This window comes from Sus scrofa, chromosome 13, assembly GCF_000003025.6.
Source record: "Sus scrofa isolate TJ Tabasco breed Duroc chromosome 13, Sscrofa11.1, whole genome shotgun sequence".
In the NCBI taxonomy this organism is placed as follows: domain Eukaryota; kingdom Metazoa; phylum Chordata; class Mammalia; order Artiodactyla; family Suidae; genus Sus; species Sus scrofa.
In genome coordinates, this window is record NC_010455.5 from 121,685,492 (window position 1) to 121,701,058 (window position 15,567).

General features: G+C 37.8%; 1 protein-coding gene across 17 annotated transcripts in view; it reads left to right on the top strand.

Annotated features, from left to right (window-relative positions):
* Positions 1–15,567, top strand: part of YEATS2 (YEATS domain containing 2) — a 108,309-nt gene that overhangs the window by 47,669 nt on the left and 45,073 nt on the right. For 6 of the 17 annotated variants that reach the window (XM_021069914.1, XM_021069909.1, XM_021069919.1 and 3 more), the window contains 8 exons: positions 929–1,040; positions 5,741–5,785; positions 8,140–8,320; positions 9,252–9,494; positions 10,938–11,096; positions 12,813–12,916; positions 14,238–14,345; positions 14,794–14,976. In XM_021069914.1, coding sequence (XP_020925573.1) covers positions 929–1,040; positions 5,741–5,785; positions 8,140–8,320; positions 9,252–9,494; positions 10,938–11,096; positions 12,813–12,916; positions 14,238–14,345; positions 14,794–14,976 — 1,135 coding nt within the window. The remainder of the gene's footprint in view (positions 1–928; positions 1,041–5,740; positions 5,786–8,139; positions 8,321–9,251; positions 9,495–10,937; positions 11,097–12,812; positions 12,917–14,237; positions 14,346–14,793; positions 14,977–15,567) is intronic. The other 11 variants (XM_021069912.1, XM_003132559.6, XM_021069920.1 and 8 more) reach the window with 6 other exon arrangements.

Genomic DNA, 15,567 nt, shown 5'->3' on the forward strand with positions numbered 1-15,567 from the left:
CATAACTCAGAGGTTACTTTTTCAATGAATCCTTCTTTGCCCTACTTTCCTACTATAGTTAAGTTATAGTAATTGATTATTTACTGGAATTCTTGGAATCATAACAAGATTTTATAGTTGAAAGAGTTTATAAAGTAACAGTATTTTCTGAGTTTAGATATCCCAACTCCAAATTAGCCCATGTTTTAGTAAAAATATTTTAGTGAGTTTGGTAAGAAATAGTAGACGTGTGTAAAAATCACTATGTCTATAAAAATGTAAATAATAAAAAAGAATGTATGTTTTAATGTCCAGATCAGCAAGAAAGTCCCTTAAATAGTAGGAAAAAAGCGCACTAACTTAGGAAAACATTTTATTTACTGTAAAGCATGTGAATCAGTTAAAAATAATCATTTTTATTGATGATAAACATCAGATTTACCAAAAATGAGATTAAAAACTCATTACATGACACTTTCTTTTTTTTGCTTTTTAGGCCTCACCTGCAGCATATGGAAGTTCCCAGGCTAAGGACTGAATTTGAGCTGCATCTACTGGCCCACGCCACAGCACAGCAACACAACACTAAATCCAAGCCGAGTCTGCAAGCTATACCACAGCTCATGGCAACACCAGATCCTTTAGTACTGTGACATTCATGAAATCACCTTAGTTCCCTGTCTTTGAAAATAAGGACAATGGATTATATGGTATAAGTGTCTGAGCTCTAAGTCAGTAGATGAAAGTTTAATGTAGGTTTGAGTTGAATTTTTTCTTTGATAGTTTAGCAGTTTAGCAAAATTCAGCATGTTGATTTAGCACCAAGTGAGGCAATCTAAATAATTACTGGAAGGATGTGATATTGTAACTTATCCATTATGAGAAAACTTTCCTTTCTAGAAAGACAGCATAAATATGGACTAATACATTAATATCTGTTTTTCCCTAGAGAACCTCCTTTTCACTTGACCAGGAGAGGCTGGGGTGAGTTTCCTGTCAGAGTTCAAGTTCACTTTAAGGACAGCCAGAACAAGCGGATAGATATCATACATAATCTGAAGGTATTGTAACAAGACATTTCTCCTCAGAAGTGAAGTATCCCTTTTCACCTGGCACTTGGAATATTACATTAGGTCTTCTGAGAGAAGTGACCAGGAATAGTGAAAGTAAGATGAATCTCTTTGAGTGTGTTTTGCTTATTGCTACACTTCTTCGTCCTCTGAAGGTTTCGGGAAGGGTAGCTTTATGGCGGAATGTATATTCTTTAAGAAGATGAAATGGGGAGTTCCCGTCGTGGCGCAGTGGTTAACGAATCCGACTAGGAACCATGAGGTTGCGGGTTCGGTCCCTGCCCTTGCTCAGTGGGTGAACGATCCGGCGTTGCTGTGAGCTGTGGTGTGGGTCGCAGAGGCGGCTCGGATCCCGCGTTGCTGTGGCTCTGGCGTAGGCCGGTGGCTACAGCTCCGATTCAACCCCTAGCCTGGGAACCTCCATATGCCGCGGGAGCGGCCCAAGAAATAGCAACAACAACAACAACAAAAAGACAAAAAGACAAAAGACAAAAAAAAAAAAAAAGAAGATGAAATGGTCATATAGGGAGTTCCCGTTGTGGCTCAGTGGTTAATGAATCTGACTAGGAGCCCTGAGGTTACAGGTTTGATTCCTGGCCTCGCTCAGTGGGTTAAGGATCCGATGTTGCTGTGAGCTGTGGTGTAGGTTGCAGACGTGGCTCAGATCCCGAGTTGCTGTGGCCCTGGTGTAGGTTGGCAGCTATAGCTCTGATTGGACCCCTAGCCTGGGAACCTCCATATGCCTCGGGTGCAGCCCTAGAAAAGCCACACACAAAAAAAAAAAAAAAGGTCAGATAATCAGAAGACTTGAATCTCTGATCAGAGCTTCTTGTTTCTGTGTTACTTGGGGCTAAGTAACTGAAACCTTTTTCTTTTTAATTATATTATACATTTGACATTTTACTTTTCTATAAAAGAGGAACAGGTAATTAGCCTTGTCTATTTATCTCCTAAGGATAAAGACAGAGGTGAACATAGGTAGTAATACTTTAAAAATCTTTCACTGATGTATCTGCATAGTTTATTATGTAACCATTATAAATTTTACTTTACAAAGTGTTTTCTGTAACATGGGGAAAAACTGAGTGAAAAGCACAAAGTATGAAACTATATGTTTAGTATGAGTTCACCTGAGATTTTCAGTAGGTGGGAAAAAACAAGAAGTATACTAATGTTAAGGTAATTGAAGTAATGACATTGTGGACAATTTCTCCTACTCTTTTTTTCTGTGATTTTTTTTTCTTTTCCAATTTTATGTAATAAACATATTTTAACTTTCATAGTTAGAAAACAGACCATTGTTTTTAGCATTCCCCTAGGCCCTCTCTGTAGTAGTCTCATGTATATTTCTCTCTGTTAAGATACGATTCCAATATTGAACTTCTCCCAAAGTGCCCTTGCTCCGTGGGTTTACCACTTTGTTCCCATTAATTTCTCCCAAATGAATCTGAGTACATTTTCAGAATTCCTTTTTCATTCCTTTTCTACTAATGCACCTTTTTCAACCTCAAGACGGGCTGAGATTTGCCCTTCATTGGTGGAAGACAGCACTGCTTAACTTCATATTTAAATTATTTTCTAGAGATTACTGTAAAACAAGATTGCCTTATTTACAACCACAGAGAAGAACTGAAACCAAATAAAAAACATACAGCTACTTTGTTGTGAAGGGCGGGATATGTTCCTACTTACTTAGAGGAAGGTCTAAAATAGTTTTGTTTCCCTTTTAACTTATTTTAAGGAGTGTACAGACTGTCTTATATTGTGCTGAGCCCAGCCTTAAATCCCTGAAATAAAGGGAATTGTTTACATAGTTTTTAAATTCCTTTTTTTTTTTTTTTTTTTTTTGTCTTTTTGCCTTTTCTAGGGCTGCTCCTGCGGCATATGCAGGCTCCCAGGCTAGGGGTCTAATGGGAGCTGTAGCCACTGGCCTACGCCAGAGCCACAGCAACACCAGATTTGAGCCGTGTCTGCAACCTACACCACAGCTCATGGCAATGCCGGATCCTTAGCCCACTGAGCAAGGCCACAGATCGAACCCGCAGCCTCACTGTTCCTAGTCAGATTCGTTAACCACTGAGCCACGACGGGAACTCCTGTTTACATAGTTTTTATACATGCTGTGATGTCCTTATCATTTAGAGTTCCTGGTGAACAGCTGATTTTAAATGACAATATTTAAAATAATTCTTAGAAGGTTTTTCTTCACTTCACTACTTACTATGTGTTGATTGGCCTTGAGAACTTAAGCATCTCTGTGGTGACCATTGATCCTTATACTGGAGTATCGTTTTTCTTGCTGTTTCTGCATTAACTCCTGAGAACCACCTTTGATTCTTCTCTCTGTGTTCTTCGTATTTGTTCAGTTGCAGGGTATTTCTTTCTTCATAATTTTTCTTACAGTTTCCCCTTCTCCCTTCCCACTCTTACTAGGCTGTTATTCTACTCCGTTTCCTGATTAGCTTCTCTAATTCCAGTCTCTCTCCTTTTCCCTCAGTACATTCTGCACACCACCATCAGATTAGTCTTCCTAAAATAGGAGAACTATTATGCTGTTCTTCTCTGAGAAGCCCTGATTGCATTCCTGTTATTCAAGCTCAGACTCCCTTGTATACTGTTCAAGACTCTTCACATTTTACTCAACATTCTTACCCTAAATTATCTCACACTAATCCCCTGCATGAACATTCCTGCTCCAGCCAGGTCAGCCTGTTTGTGTCCCAGAAATGCTGTGGGCCTTCTCTCATGTCTTCTTTTATGCTCTTCCCCTCCTTGGATGCCTGCGTGGATTCTTTCCATTCCTCAGGTTCCTATGTAACTTTTCCTGGCTATTAAAATCCATAGTGATTTCTCTATGTTCTGAAATTCTGTAGTGTCTAACAAGTTATACTTGATACTGTAGTAATTACATTAAATTCTGAGTACTCTAAGGGTTAAGAGTTCCGTAAAATTTTAAATTTCCAGGATGAAATCCCCTATCCGGTATCCCTGAGAGTCACCTAACCTCTCCTAAACCATTGCCATAGAGCAGAATAATTCCCAAAACAATCCATTTATCTGTTTAGCAAATAAAGTTTTGGAAGTTTCTCTCATAAATATACCTAAAATTATACACACACACACACACACACACACACACACACACACACACCGAACCTGATCTCATTTATCCTGATTTGATTTTTGGAGTAGCAAAGAACAAGCTTTGGTTTGTTTTTGTAAGAACTCTAAAATAATGATAGCCTTTATGTCTCTCCTTAAATCATTTCTTCTCCAGCCAAAACCTGTTCTTGTAACAGTTCTTTTATGCTGTTCTTTCCAGTTCCTCTCGCCATTTTGATAATAGTTCTGTTTTGTCAGTGTTCTCTTGAAATGTGGTCCCTAGTGTAAAACATAGACCAGTGCAGATTTCAGAGAAACTGTTATTTCTATGCTCTGGAGAATGTCAAAGTGGATGTAGCCTAAAATTGCATGTACGTTTCTAACAGTCATACTGTTGGTGAAAGTTTAAGTATTAAAACTCCAGATCTCTTCCATGGGGCCACAATACCTCTACATATGTATTGCCTTTTCTGTTATGAACACTAGGTCTCCATTGAGTTGTCTTCTCTGTGTTGGTTGCTAAGGAACTCAGCCAAACTTGAAATCCCTACCTCTTGCACGTCTTTAGAATTTTCTATCTGCCAACATCCCTGCCTTCATATTTTCCCATCTTTCCTTTCCTTTCTAACCAACTTAATAATTTTTTACATGTTGATCTTATTGTATTAGGTTTGTATTGGTAGGCTGCCACAATCCCTTTCTTAAATTGATAGGCAGAATTCCTAGTAGCCAGTGGTTAAGGACTCAGCATTGTCACTGCTGTGGATTGGCTTACTGCTGTGGCATGGGTTTGATCCCTGACCCATTAACTTCTGTATGCCATGGGCACAGGCAAAATAAAATAAACTGATAGGATATAAATTAAAGTATAAGAATAAGGACTTAGCCTCCTTGTATGTAATAGTAAACTGTTTGTTTGTTTTGTCTTTTTAAGGCCACACCCACAGCATATGGAGGTTCCTAGGATAGGGGTCGAATCAGAGCTATGCCGCTGGCCTACACTACAGCCATAGCAACACCATATTCAGGCTGCATCTGCTACCTACACCACAGCTCACGGCAATGCCAGATCCCCAACCCACTGAGCAGTGCCAGGAATGGAACCTGCGTCCTCATGGATACTAGTCAGATTCATTTCTGCTGAGCCATGAGGGGAACTCCATAAACTTTTAAAAAATATTATTAACATTCCCTCAGTTTATACTCCTTTGTCTCCTTTAAGATAAATCATCCATGTTGCTAATATACTGGAAGTGATTAGTATTGCCTAAATTTTCATTCATTTTTTTTAAGAGGGCTTACTAAATATACTCTAATTATAATTGTGTCATCACATTGCATGTATATTTTTATAACCCTGTCTTTATAATACCTACCTATATATCTGAGGTTTTTATTTATTTTCCTCAGATTTTCTCTCATAAAATCGAGGTTTTTTATTAAAGTTATGAGTTGATAGCTTACATTGTGAAAAAGTAGATCCCATGGTATGAATACTTGTAATAAAAGGGGTTTTAGATAAGATTGTATCCTAAGCTTTGTTGGTAAGCATAGTGAAACTTAATACTCTTGTTTTTGTCTTTCAATAGCTGGACAGAACTTACACTGGCTTACAGACTCTTGGAGCAGAGACGGTAGGTTTTTTTTTCCTATAGCATTATTTAGGAATAAATAGAATGAAAATTAATCTTCATTTTTAATTAGGAAAAAAATAGAGCTAAATTTTTAAAAGAAGTTTATCTCCCCCCTTTTTTGTTCCTTTTAAAAGTTGTGCTAAAATACAGATAAAATTTACCATTAAGTGTTAAATGGTATTAAATATATTCACATTTTCATGCAGCTGTCACTACAATCTATCTCCAGAAAACTACTTTTCATCTTGGAAAACCGCATCTGTACCCTTTTACACTAACTCACCCTCTTCCCCCCACCCCCTGGCAACCACCCCTCTACTTTCTGTCTCTCTGAATTTGACTACACTAGGTATCACTGTACTCCAGGAATTGTACAGTGTTTGTGTGCTTGTACTGGCATACTTTATTTAGCATAATGTTCTCAAGGTTCATCAATGTTTTAGCATGTTTCAGAATGTCTTTTTTCAGGCTAACATTCTGTTGTATGTATACACTGCGTTTTGTTCATCCGTTTATCTGTCAGTTAACACTTGAGTTGCTTACATTTTGGTTGGCTGTTGTCAATAGTGCTACTAAGAACATGGGTCTTTTTGAGTCCCTGTGTTCAGTACTTTAGGGTGTACACCCAGAGGTAGAGTTGCTGGCTCATATAGTCATTTTATTTTATTTTACTTTTTTCTTTTTCAGCTGCTCCTGCGGCATATAGAAGTTCCTGGGCCAGGGATTGAGTCTGAGCCACAGCTGCAGCAATGCTGGATCTTTAACCTACTGTGCCCTCCCAGGAATCAAACCTGCACCATTGCAGAGACAATGCCAGATTCTTAACCTGCTGTGCCACAGTGTGAACTCCTGGTCATTTTATTTTTAATTTTTCATGGAACCGCTGTTCTGTTTTCCGTAGCAGCTGCACCATTTTATATTCCCATCAGCGGTGCATAAAGATTCCAATTTCTTGACATCATTGCCAGCACTTTTCATTTTCTCTTTTTTTGATATTGTTCACTGGGTGTGAGGTGGTATTTCATTGTGGTTTTGGTATACATTTTTGTAACGATTATTGATGTTGAGGATCTTTTCATGTGTTTATTAGCTATTTGGGTTGTTTGGGGTTTTGGTGATTTTTAGGAGTTCTCTCTATATTCTCAATATTAATCTCTTATCATATATATTTTTGGCGGATATTTTCTCCCATTTTGCGGGTTGCCTTTTCACTTTGTTATTGTGTCCTTTGATGCCCAGAAGTTGTAGATTTTTATGTAGTCAAATTTATCTGTTTATTCTTTTATCTGTACCTTTTGTGTCATATCTAAGAAATCATTGCCAAATTCAATGTCACGACACTTGGCTCCTGTATTTTCTGCTAAGAGTTTTATTATTTTAGGTCTTATGTTTAGGTCTTTGATCCATTTTGAGTTAATTTTTGTGCATGGTGTAAAGTAAAGGTCCACTTTCATTTGAATGCATATGGATATCCAGTTTTCTCTGCACCATTTGTTGAAAGACTGTCCTTTTCCCATCAGTGGTCTTGGCACCCTTGTCAGATATAATTTGACCATGTATGTAAGAGTAGTATATTCTGTTCTAGTGGTCTGTTTGTCTGTATTTATGCCAGGGCCACACTTTCTTGATTACTATAGTTTTATAATAATAAATTTTGAAATCAGGAAGTATAGGACCTTCAACTTTGTTTTCCCACCCCATAACCACCCCTCTCCCTTTTTGGTATTTGTGATATCTCAGCAGTAGCCATTATAATTAGAACTAGCTAAGTTAAACCTTCCTCTCTTTAGGGAAATGTGCTGTGTTATGGCAGAAGATATTTATTGATCACATACTTGATGCTAGGCATTGTTCAGGCACTAAGGATATAGAAATGAACAAAAGAGAGTAGCTACTACTCTCAAGGAGTTATATTCTTGGTTATGTTGAAAACTGGGAGAAGATATATAGTAAATATAGAAGCAAATAGATAATTTCACTTACAGATAAGTGCTGTAAAGAAAGTAGCTGGGGAACAAGGAGGTTGCTTTGGCTAGGTTGGTTAGGGAAGGCCTTTCTGAGAAGATGGCATTTGATTGAGACCTAATGGTGAGAAAAAGCAGCCAGGCAAAGACTGGGGAAAGAATGTTCCAAGCAGCAGAGACACTAACTAGAAAGACCCCAGTTTTATGATTGGTTTCATTGAGTTATCTATTCAACTAGATTAGATTACATTCAGGGATAAATCCTTAATGAGATTGAAGTTGCCTTTGTAATTTGTTCCACTTCTTAGAGTACCACGTTCTGAGACAGGTTTGGGGCTTTCTGTGATGTTGATGATGGATTCACGAGCCCATTGTTGCCTGATTGTGTAGGTGGTGGATGTTGAGCTCCACCGGCATTCTCTTGGAGAAGACTCTGCTTACCCTCGGTCATCCGAGTCAGACATCTCAGATGCCCCACCGTCTTTGCCTTTGACCATTCCAGCCCCTGTGAAGGCTTCCTCACCGATAAAACCATCACACGACCCAGTACCTGATAGCTCCGTCGAGAAAGGTAGTGCATTTTTCCTTGTGTGGAAGTGATTTTACCTTGTATGCAGGAGTCATGGGGCATTCTTTTCCCTTACTTGGTATTGAATTCCTGTCTTCAGAGACTTAAGAGTATATGGAAAATAAATTTTCCGTAAGTAGGCATGTTGCTTTCCCACACAGACCTATTTTGAAAATAGTCAAATCTTTACTTTTTCAGAAAATTTTATTTCATAAAGTTTATCAACGTCTTATAGAACACAAAAGTAAGCCACCGAAAAGCGTTAAATTTTTATTCTTTGATGAATATAATGGTTTCTTCTGGTATGTTATGGGAAGACTTTCTGATTTGGTCCTTCACTGTGTGAACAAGAAACTTGAATATTAAGTATCTAATCTTATATGAAATACAGTATAACATCAAAAATGCATTTTGACTGGCATTTTTTTCATTTAATAAGCATATAAATGTATAATTAAGTTTTCACTTACATAACATACATATATAAGATTGATTCTAAATGGTGTAAGTTTAATTTATAAGCCTACATTTTAATGCGATGTTCCTATTAGTTCTTTTATAAAAATCTCGTTTATTACTCTTTAAATTTCAATTGCATCTTTTTTATGGGCATTTAATAAAATAGAACATCATTAGATTAAGTGAATACTTTCATTTGAGTTTTTCCTCTTTGAATAGTTTTTCAATTCATATATAAAAGAAGTTGTGTAAGTTTTGTTACATACTGTTAATGTTTTCTAATTTTTTGAAAGAAACATTCAGTGAAACATGATTCTAGGCATGATATTTAGACTTCATCCTAAAATACATAAAGCAGTATTAAATACCAGTCAACTGTGTTTATTTTACTGTTTGTAAATCATTTAAATGGTTGTTGAAATGATACGGGATTTCAGAATGATTGATGACTTAGATTTGCCTGTTTCATTTCAAGAAGGATTCCCAGCCAGTACTGAAGCTGAGAGACACACGACATTTTATTCTTTGCCATCTTCAGTGGAACGAACACCCACCAAAATGACAACATCCCAGAAGGTTACCTTTTGTTCTCATGGCAATTCAGCTTTTCAGCCAATAGCATCAAGTTGCAAAATTGTGCCGCAAAGTCAAGTTCCTAATCCTGAGTCACCTGGAAAGTCCTTCCAGCCTATCACCATGAGCTGCAAGATTGTCTCAGGTATACATTGCATATGTCCAGTTAGTGTGTGTAACAGTTGTCAGAATGGCAAAACAGAGTACTATGGCTTTTTTTTTTCCTTCTAGGCAGGGTTTTGTTTAGTACTGATTAGCAAAACAAAAGTGTCACAAAACAAAAAGTCATTCATGTAGAAACAGTTTTTAAAAGAGGAAAGAAATGAAAGTCAAAGCAGTCAAATTTTCATCTAGAATCACAGGTAAATTGTTTACTAGGATATATAGTGGAAACTAAGTTAGGAATAAAGTTTGGGGCTTATATATGGAAACCAGAATGACTAGTAATAGAAAAAATTTAGTTGTCCTTTGGTTTGTAGTTAAGCTTCAAGGGTTGGAATTGGTTTGCATTGAGATATCTTTTATACTATCTAACCACACTAGAAATGTACTCATTCCTATGCTTCGTAGATAGTTCTGAGCTTTGATTTTGAGGTTGAATTGACCATTGCCTTACAGCAGTTTTACATTTATGTTAGGTAAACCAGTAGAAGCATGCTTTAGTTTTGACTGTGCCACCTCAGAAAAGACATGAAAGAGAGTCAGTAGAAATATCTAGGCAGTGGGAGGCTTCTATATAATACTAAAATGAGGGGGGTGGTCTTCGGTGTTAAAACATAGCTAAGCAGAAATATGATCCAAGACCTCGAAATTGGTGAAAGGTCAAGAATGTGCAGTTTTACCTATCATTTAGAAGCATTTTGGAGCTTGCTGCTTTAGAAGCAGAATAGGCTGAATGCATACATTGTTTTGAAGTTTTCATTTGACAAATTTACTGACAAATTTGATCAGTAACAGTTGAGGATGTTTAATGGTGTGTTAGTAACCTTAGAGAATAATCTGTGGGAACATAAATCTCTGGATTGTGGCTGTGCACGGACTTTTTGGTGGGTAAATTTCATATTCCCCCCTATTAGGTATTCATTGCAAATCAAGATTTGACTCCTAAGTCTAGCTGTTGACTTATTAGTAAATTTCCTCATTTAACTGTAGTGTCTTCAGGTGAAAACAGTATTATAGCAACCTGCCCAAGATGTTATTACCTACGGATTCAGCAGTTCCACACTTATGTAAAGCACTGTTTTTTTGTCCTCTAATGTGCTTACTGGGGGATCTTGTTAAAATACTGACTTAAATTCAGTAGATCTGGGGTAGGATCTAAGAATCTGTTTTTAACAGGCTCCCTGCTACTGCTGCTGCTCCTGCTGCTGCTAGTCCAAGGATAAGGATTTAGATAGTCAAATGCACTAATCCCTGGCCTCAGCTGCTGCTGCTCTCAGTACCTGAAACCTATAGTCCCATTCTCTTTTCCCAATTTGTCACCTTTGTCCTGGTGGCCCTGCTCCTTTTCCATTTTCTTTAGCATCCTCTTAGATGGGCTGAATATATCTATTTTGTTTAGTTTATTTTCTCTTTTTTATTAATAAAGGTTCCCCTATATCAACCCCAAGTCCATCGCCATTGCCTCGAACCCCAACTTCCACTCCAGTCCATGTGAAGCAAGGCACTACCAGTTCTGTTATTAATAATCCTTATGTTATCGTGGACAAGCCAGGGCAGGTTATTGGAGCCACCACTCCTACTGCAGGTGTGTGTTTGAACGATGTTCGTGCAATCCCCAAGATTTGATCTTTTTTAAAGGTGAAATCTTAGCATGACTTAGTAGCCATATAATGGGAAAATGAAATCTTCAACCATGAACAAGAGGAGGGAATATCCAAGACTAACGCCAGTGCTGTTTCTCTGAGGGAAGATTAACTTTTTGTAAAGATTATATTTCCAGGAATTTACTTAATTTTTTTTTAATTTCTAAAGATAGAAAGTGAGCCATAATTTAATTTTCTTTATAAAGAAAAAGAGTAGATTTTATTCTCATTTAGATTGCATTATTTTTGGACAGCATGGTTATTAACTTTTTCAAATTAAGCTTTAGAGCAAGAATAACTGGAGTTGCTACTATGGCACAGCAGGTTAAGGATCCGGTGTTGTCTCTTCAGTGGCTCGGGTTGCTACTGCGGTGCAGGCTCGATCCCAAGCCTGGCACAGTGGGTTAAGGCTCTCTCATTGTCTCAGCTGTGGCATAGGTCGCTGCTGCAGCTTGGCTTCAGTCCCTGGCATGGAAACTTCCATATACTGCAAGTGAGGCCAAGGTGGGGGGAAAAAAGTTTTGTGAGTCGTATATTCTTCCCACTGACATTAAAAAAGTTATCTTTACTTTTCTGTGAATAAAATAAAATTTGCAGGTGGGAGGGAAACCAAACTCTCAGTTTGGTTATTTAGTTATTTAAAAAAAAAAAATACTCTAATAGGAAGAATAAAAAGTCTTTGGTGTTTATCATCATAACCTCATATAAATACAAAATACCTTTCAGGTTTTTTTTTTTTTTTTAAGTACTCTTAACATTTTTTTTAATTACTCTAACATTTTATTTCAGTTAAACTGTTTGAACATGTGCTCCTCAGTATAAATTTCCCTATAGCTTTCATTTTTAATTAAGAGAAATAGCAAAAAGAGAAATGAAGTAAGAGAAATGACTATAAAGTAATGACATTGATTTTTTTTTTTCTTATTTGATTTTAATGCACATTAGTGTATGTTAGGCCTTTCCAAATAGTTTTTGGAAGTTATATCCTTTAACAATGACTAATTGTGGAACTCCTTTCAAAAAATGCTGCTTTCAGAGATTCCCTTTTGAATGCACTTAGGGATGCCAGGTAGGTGTCCTTTGAGGATGTTTACTTTTAGGAATCAGCCAAAAGCCTCTGCAGGCAAGTTTGGTAAAGAGAGTAGGTGACCAAATACCATTTTTGGTCCTCACTTACTGTTGGCTGTAGATAATGTGACTTATTTTTACCGGACCCTAGAGGCAGTTGTACTGATGGAGTTTAAAATGTTTAATGTTGGCAGTGTTTTGAAATAGGTATAACCTTCAAGTGAGACTACTTTCAGGGAATTAGCATTCAGTGGAATGCATAGATTTTGGCGCATTGTTAAATAACCAACAGCATTTTGTTACATAAGGGATACATTATGTTATCTCTATAAGTACAGAATGTATTGTATCTACTTACCTTATTTATTCTTCTACACCCTTACTAGCTTCTTGTTCCTTTTTGGTTGAAGTGGTCAGCTTCACAGGATGAATCCTTAAGTGGTTTTTCTGTACAGTCTCATGGTTATGAGTTTTCAACTCTTCAAAACAATAAATAGTCAGGAGAAGGGGAGGGTGGTGGAAAATGGCTTTAAAATTCCATTTTATTTATTTTGTTTATATTTTACTTTTAAATCTATCTTGCTTATCAGGAAGTCCTACCAGCAAGCTCTCAACTGCCTCTCAGGCTTCCCAAGGAACAGGTTCCCCGATTCCTAAAATTCATGGAAGTAGTTTTGTGACATCTACTGTCAAGGTAACACTCTCACTGCACTTTGCTAGTTTCTAAAGATGATATGGTCAAATTCAGCCAGAGTTTGTCAGATGATAATGCAGATTTCATAAAGTAGAATCTTCAAGCTATAGTGTCATAAAGATCATGACTCCAAACTCCCTACCTTACCCTTGATCTTTTCCTCATATAGATGTCTCTCGACACTTCTACTAGTCGAATACCCAGTATCTCTTTGAAAACTATGACGTGTATATTTTTTGGACAGCTTTGTTATACATTTTTCTTTATAAAGTAATAATTCCTATCTTTCCACAATGTGTTTTTCCCCACTCCCACCTTCTTCAGGGTAAGAAGTCTTTTGAAATATAGAACTCCAAATATGATCTGACTTGGATGTTTTTGATGATCTTTTGTTATATAGTTAAGCAGTGGTCTTAACTTTGTTTCTTGCCCTCAACATTTATTTATGGAAAATTGCCTCTGAGACTTGGATTTTGTATTTGAGAATTAGAGACAGATGGCAGTAATTTTGAATTTCGACATCTGTTGTCTTTGTTCACTGTTCAAATATTTTGTTCTTTTTTTTTTTTTTTTTTTTTTTTAATTTCTAGGGCCGTACCTGCGGCATATGGAGGTTCCCAGGTTAGGGGTCGAATTGGAGCTGTAGTCACTGGCCTACGCCAGAGCCACAGCAACATGGGATCCGAGCTGCATCTGTGACCTACACCACAGCTCACGGCAATGCCAGGTTCCTAACCCACTGAGCAAGGCCAGAGATTGAACCCACAACCTCATGGTTCCTAGTCGGATTCATTAACCACTGAGCCATGATGGGAACTCCTGTTGTATTCTTTTAAAAATTCTTATTGAAAACTATCCCCTTGCATCCTGGGTATTTATTCCAAGTAAGAATAATAAATCAAGTTGCAAGTACTATTAAAAGGGTGTATATGCTGAAACACTGTAACTATCTGTTACGTTCATCTATTTATTTAGTGCTTAGACTCTAGGGATAGAAAAGAAGTAGAATACAGTGCCTGTCCTTTAGTAGCATCTGGCAGGGGACTAGACATGAAGCCAACAAATCAACCAAACATTAGAAGTATTGTGATAGGAGTCTTTCCAGCATACCATGGGGCACAGATGGGCAGATTCTTGCCAGGTTATAGCCTTACTTTGAATTTGCTTCTAAGATAATATTAAAATGCAGGTGTATGTTTGGGTTTTTTGGTTGTTTATGTTGCTAGAGAATGTCACAAATTTGTATTAAATATCAGTGATTAGAGCATAGGAAATCACTCACTTTATCCTAACTGTACAATATGTATTTTTACAAACACAGCAGGAGGACTCTTTGTTCGCATCTATGCCACCTCTTTGCCCAATTGGGAGTCACCCAAAAGTTCAAAGCCCCAAACCTATAACTGGAGGCCTTGGAGCTTTCACAAAAGTGAGTATTCAGGAGGGGATTATCCCACAAGTCAGTGTGGTCTTGTTACATGATCTTATGTTGGTTGATGCTACCCCACAACGTGGAACTTTTTAGTTATATTTCATTTCTAAGACCAGATCCAGCTTCTGAGACATGCTTCCACTTGTTTAGTGATGTTCACAGGGCAGCCCTTTGAGTCCAGAAAGATGGGAACTTCTGAGAGCCGGAATAGTGCATTTCTCTCTGCTGCCATTTTGCCACCAATGTCGAAAACAAATGACGAGGTTGGTTTGGTTTGCAGATACACTGGATCAAGCCCTTAAACAGCCACTGTGAGCTGTACTTAAGCACTATTTTTACTCTTCTGGTGGAGTCATTCATTAATTCCTATAAACAGAATAAATTCAGATACTAGTAGCATTTTTCATGGCTCTTTATTCAGTGTCATTATCATATTTGTTGCAAGGTAATCATCAAACAGGAACCTGGTGAAGCCTCTCATATACCCACAACAGGAGCTGCTAGCCAGTCACCACTCCCTCAGTATGTGACTGTGAAAGGGGGTCACATGATAGCTGTGTCCCCTCAGAAACAGGTCCTAACTGCTGGAGAAGGAACTGCCCAGTCACCAAAGATTCAGCCCTCCAAGGTTGGTGTTGGGTAGGGATGGGGAAGTCAACATGTTAATGAATGTTGTTTGCCTAAGTAATTGACAAGAGCTGCAGAGGTTTAGGATGACAGCATTGCTGATCCCAGGAAAACCTGTGGATGAAAATTCCATCGGAAAAGCAAATCAATCGAAGTTAAACCTATCTGTTCTTGCAGTAGCTTTTGACAAGGGTGGGGAAGTGTTTTATAGAGGGACCAGGGATAGTCCAAGAGGTGAAGGGGTGCTGTCTTATCCTTCTGGCGGTGAAGGTGATTGATGTAGTGGACACAATTTTCCACTTGATTCAAGTCCAAAATGGATAACTGACCAGTCCAGAGTCCACTGTTTTACGTATTTATTTTTGATAGGAGAATGCTGTAGTTTGCACCTCTGATGCTCTGGCTGTATGATCTGTTAAATGATTCTTGACCTCTTAGGGAGTTTATTTTCTTTATAATTTGGAGACGTGGGGAATTTACTTATTGGGAGAACTGTAAAACAGATGCGGGAGTTCCTGTTGTGGGTCAGCTGGTTAAGGATCTGACATTTGTCTCTGTGAGGATGCAGGTTTGATCCCTGGCCTCTCTCAGT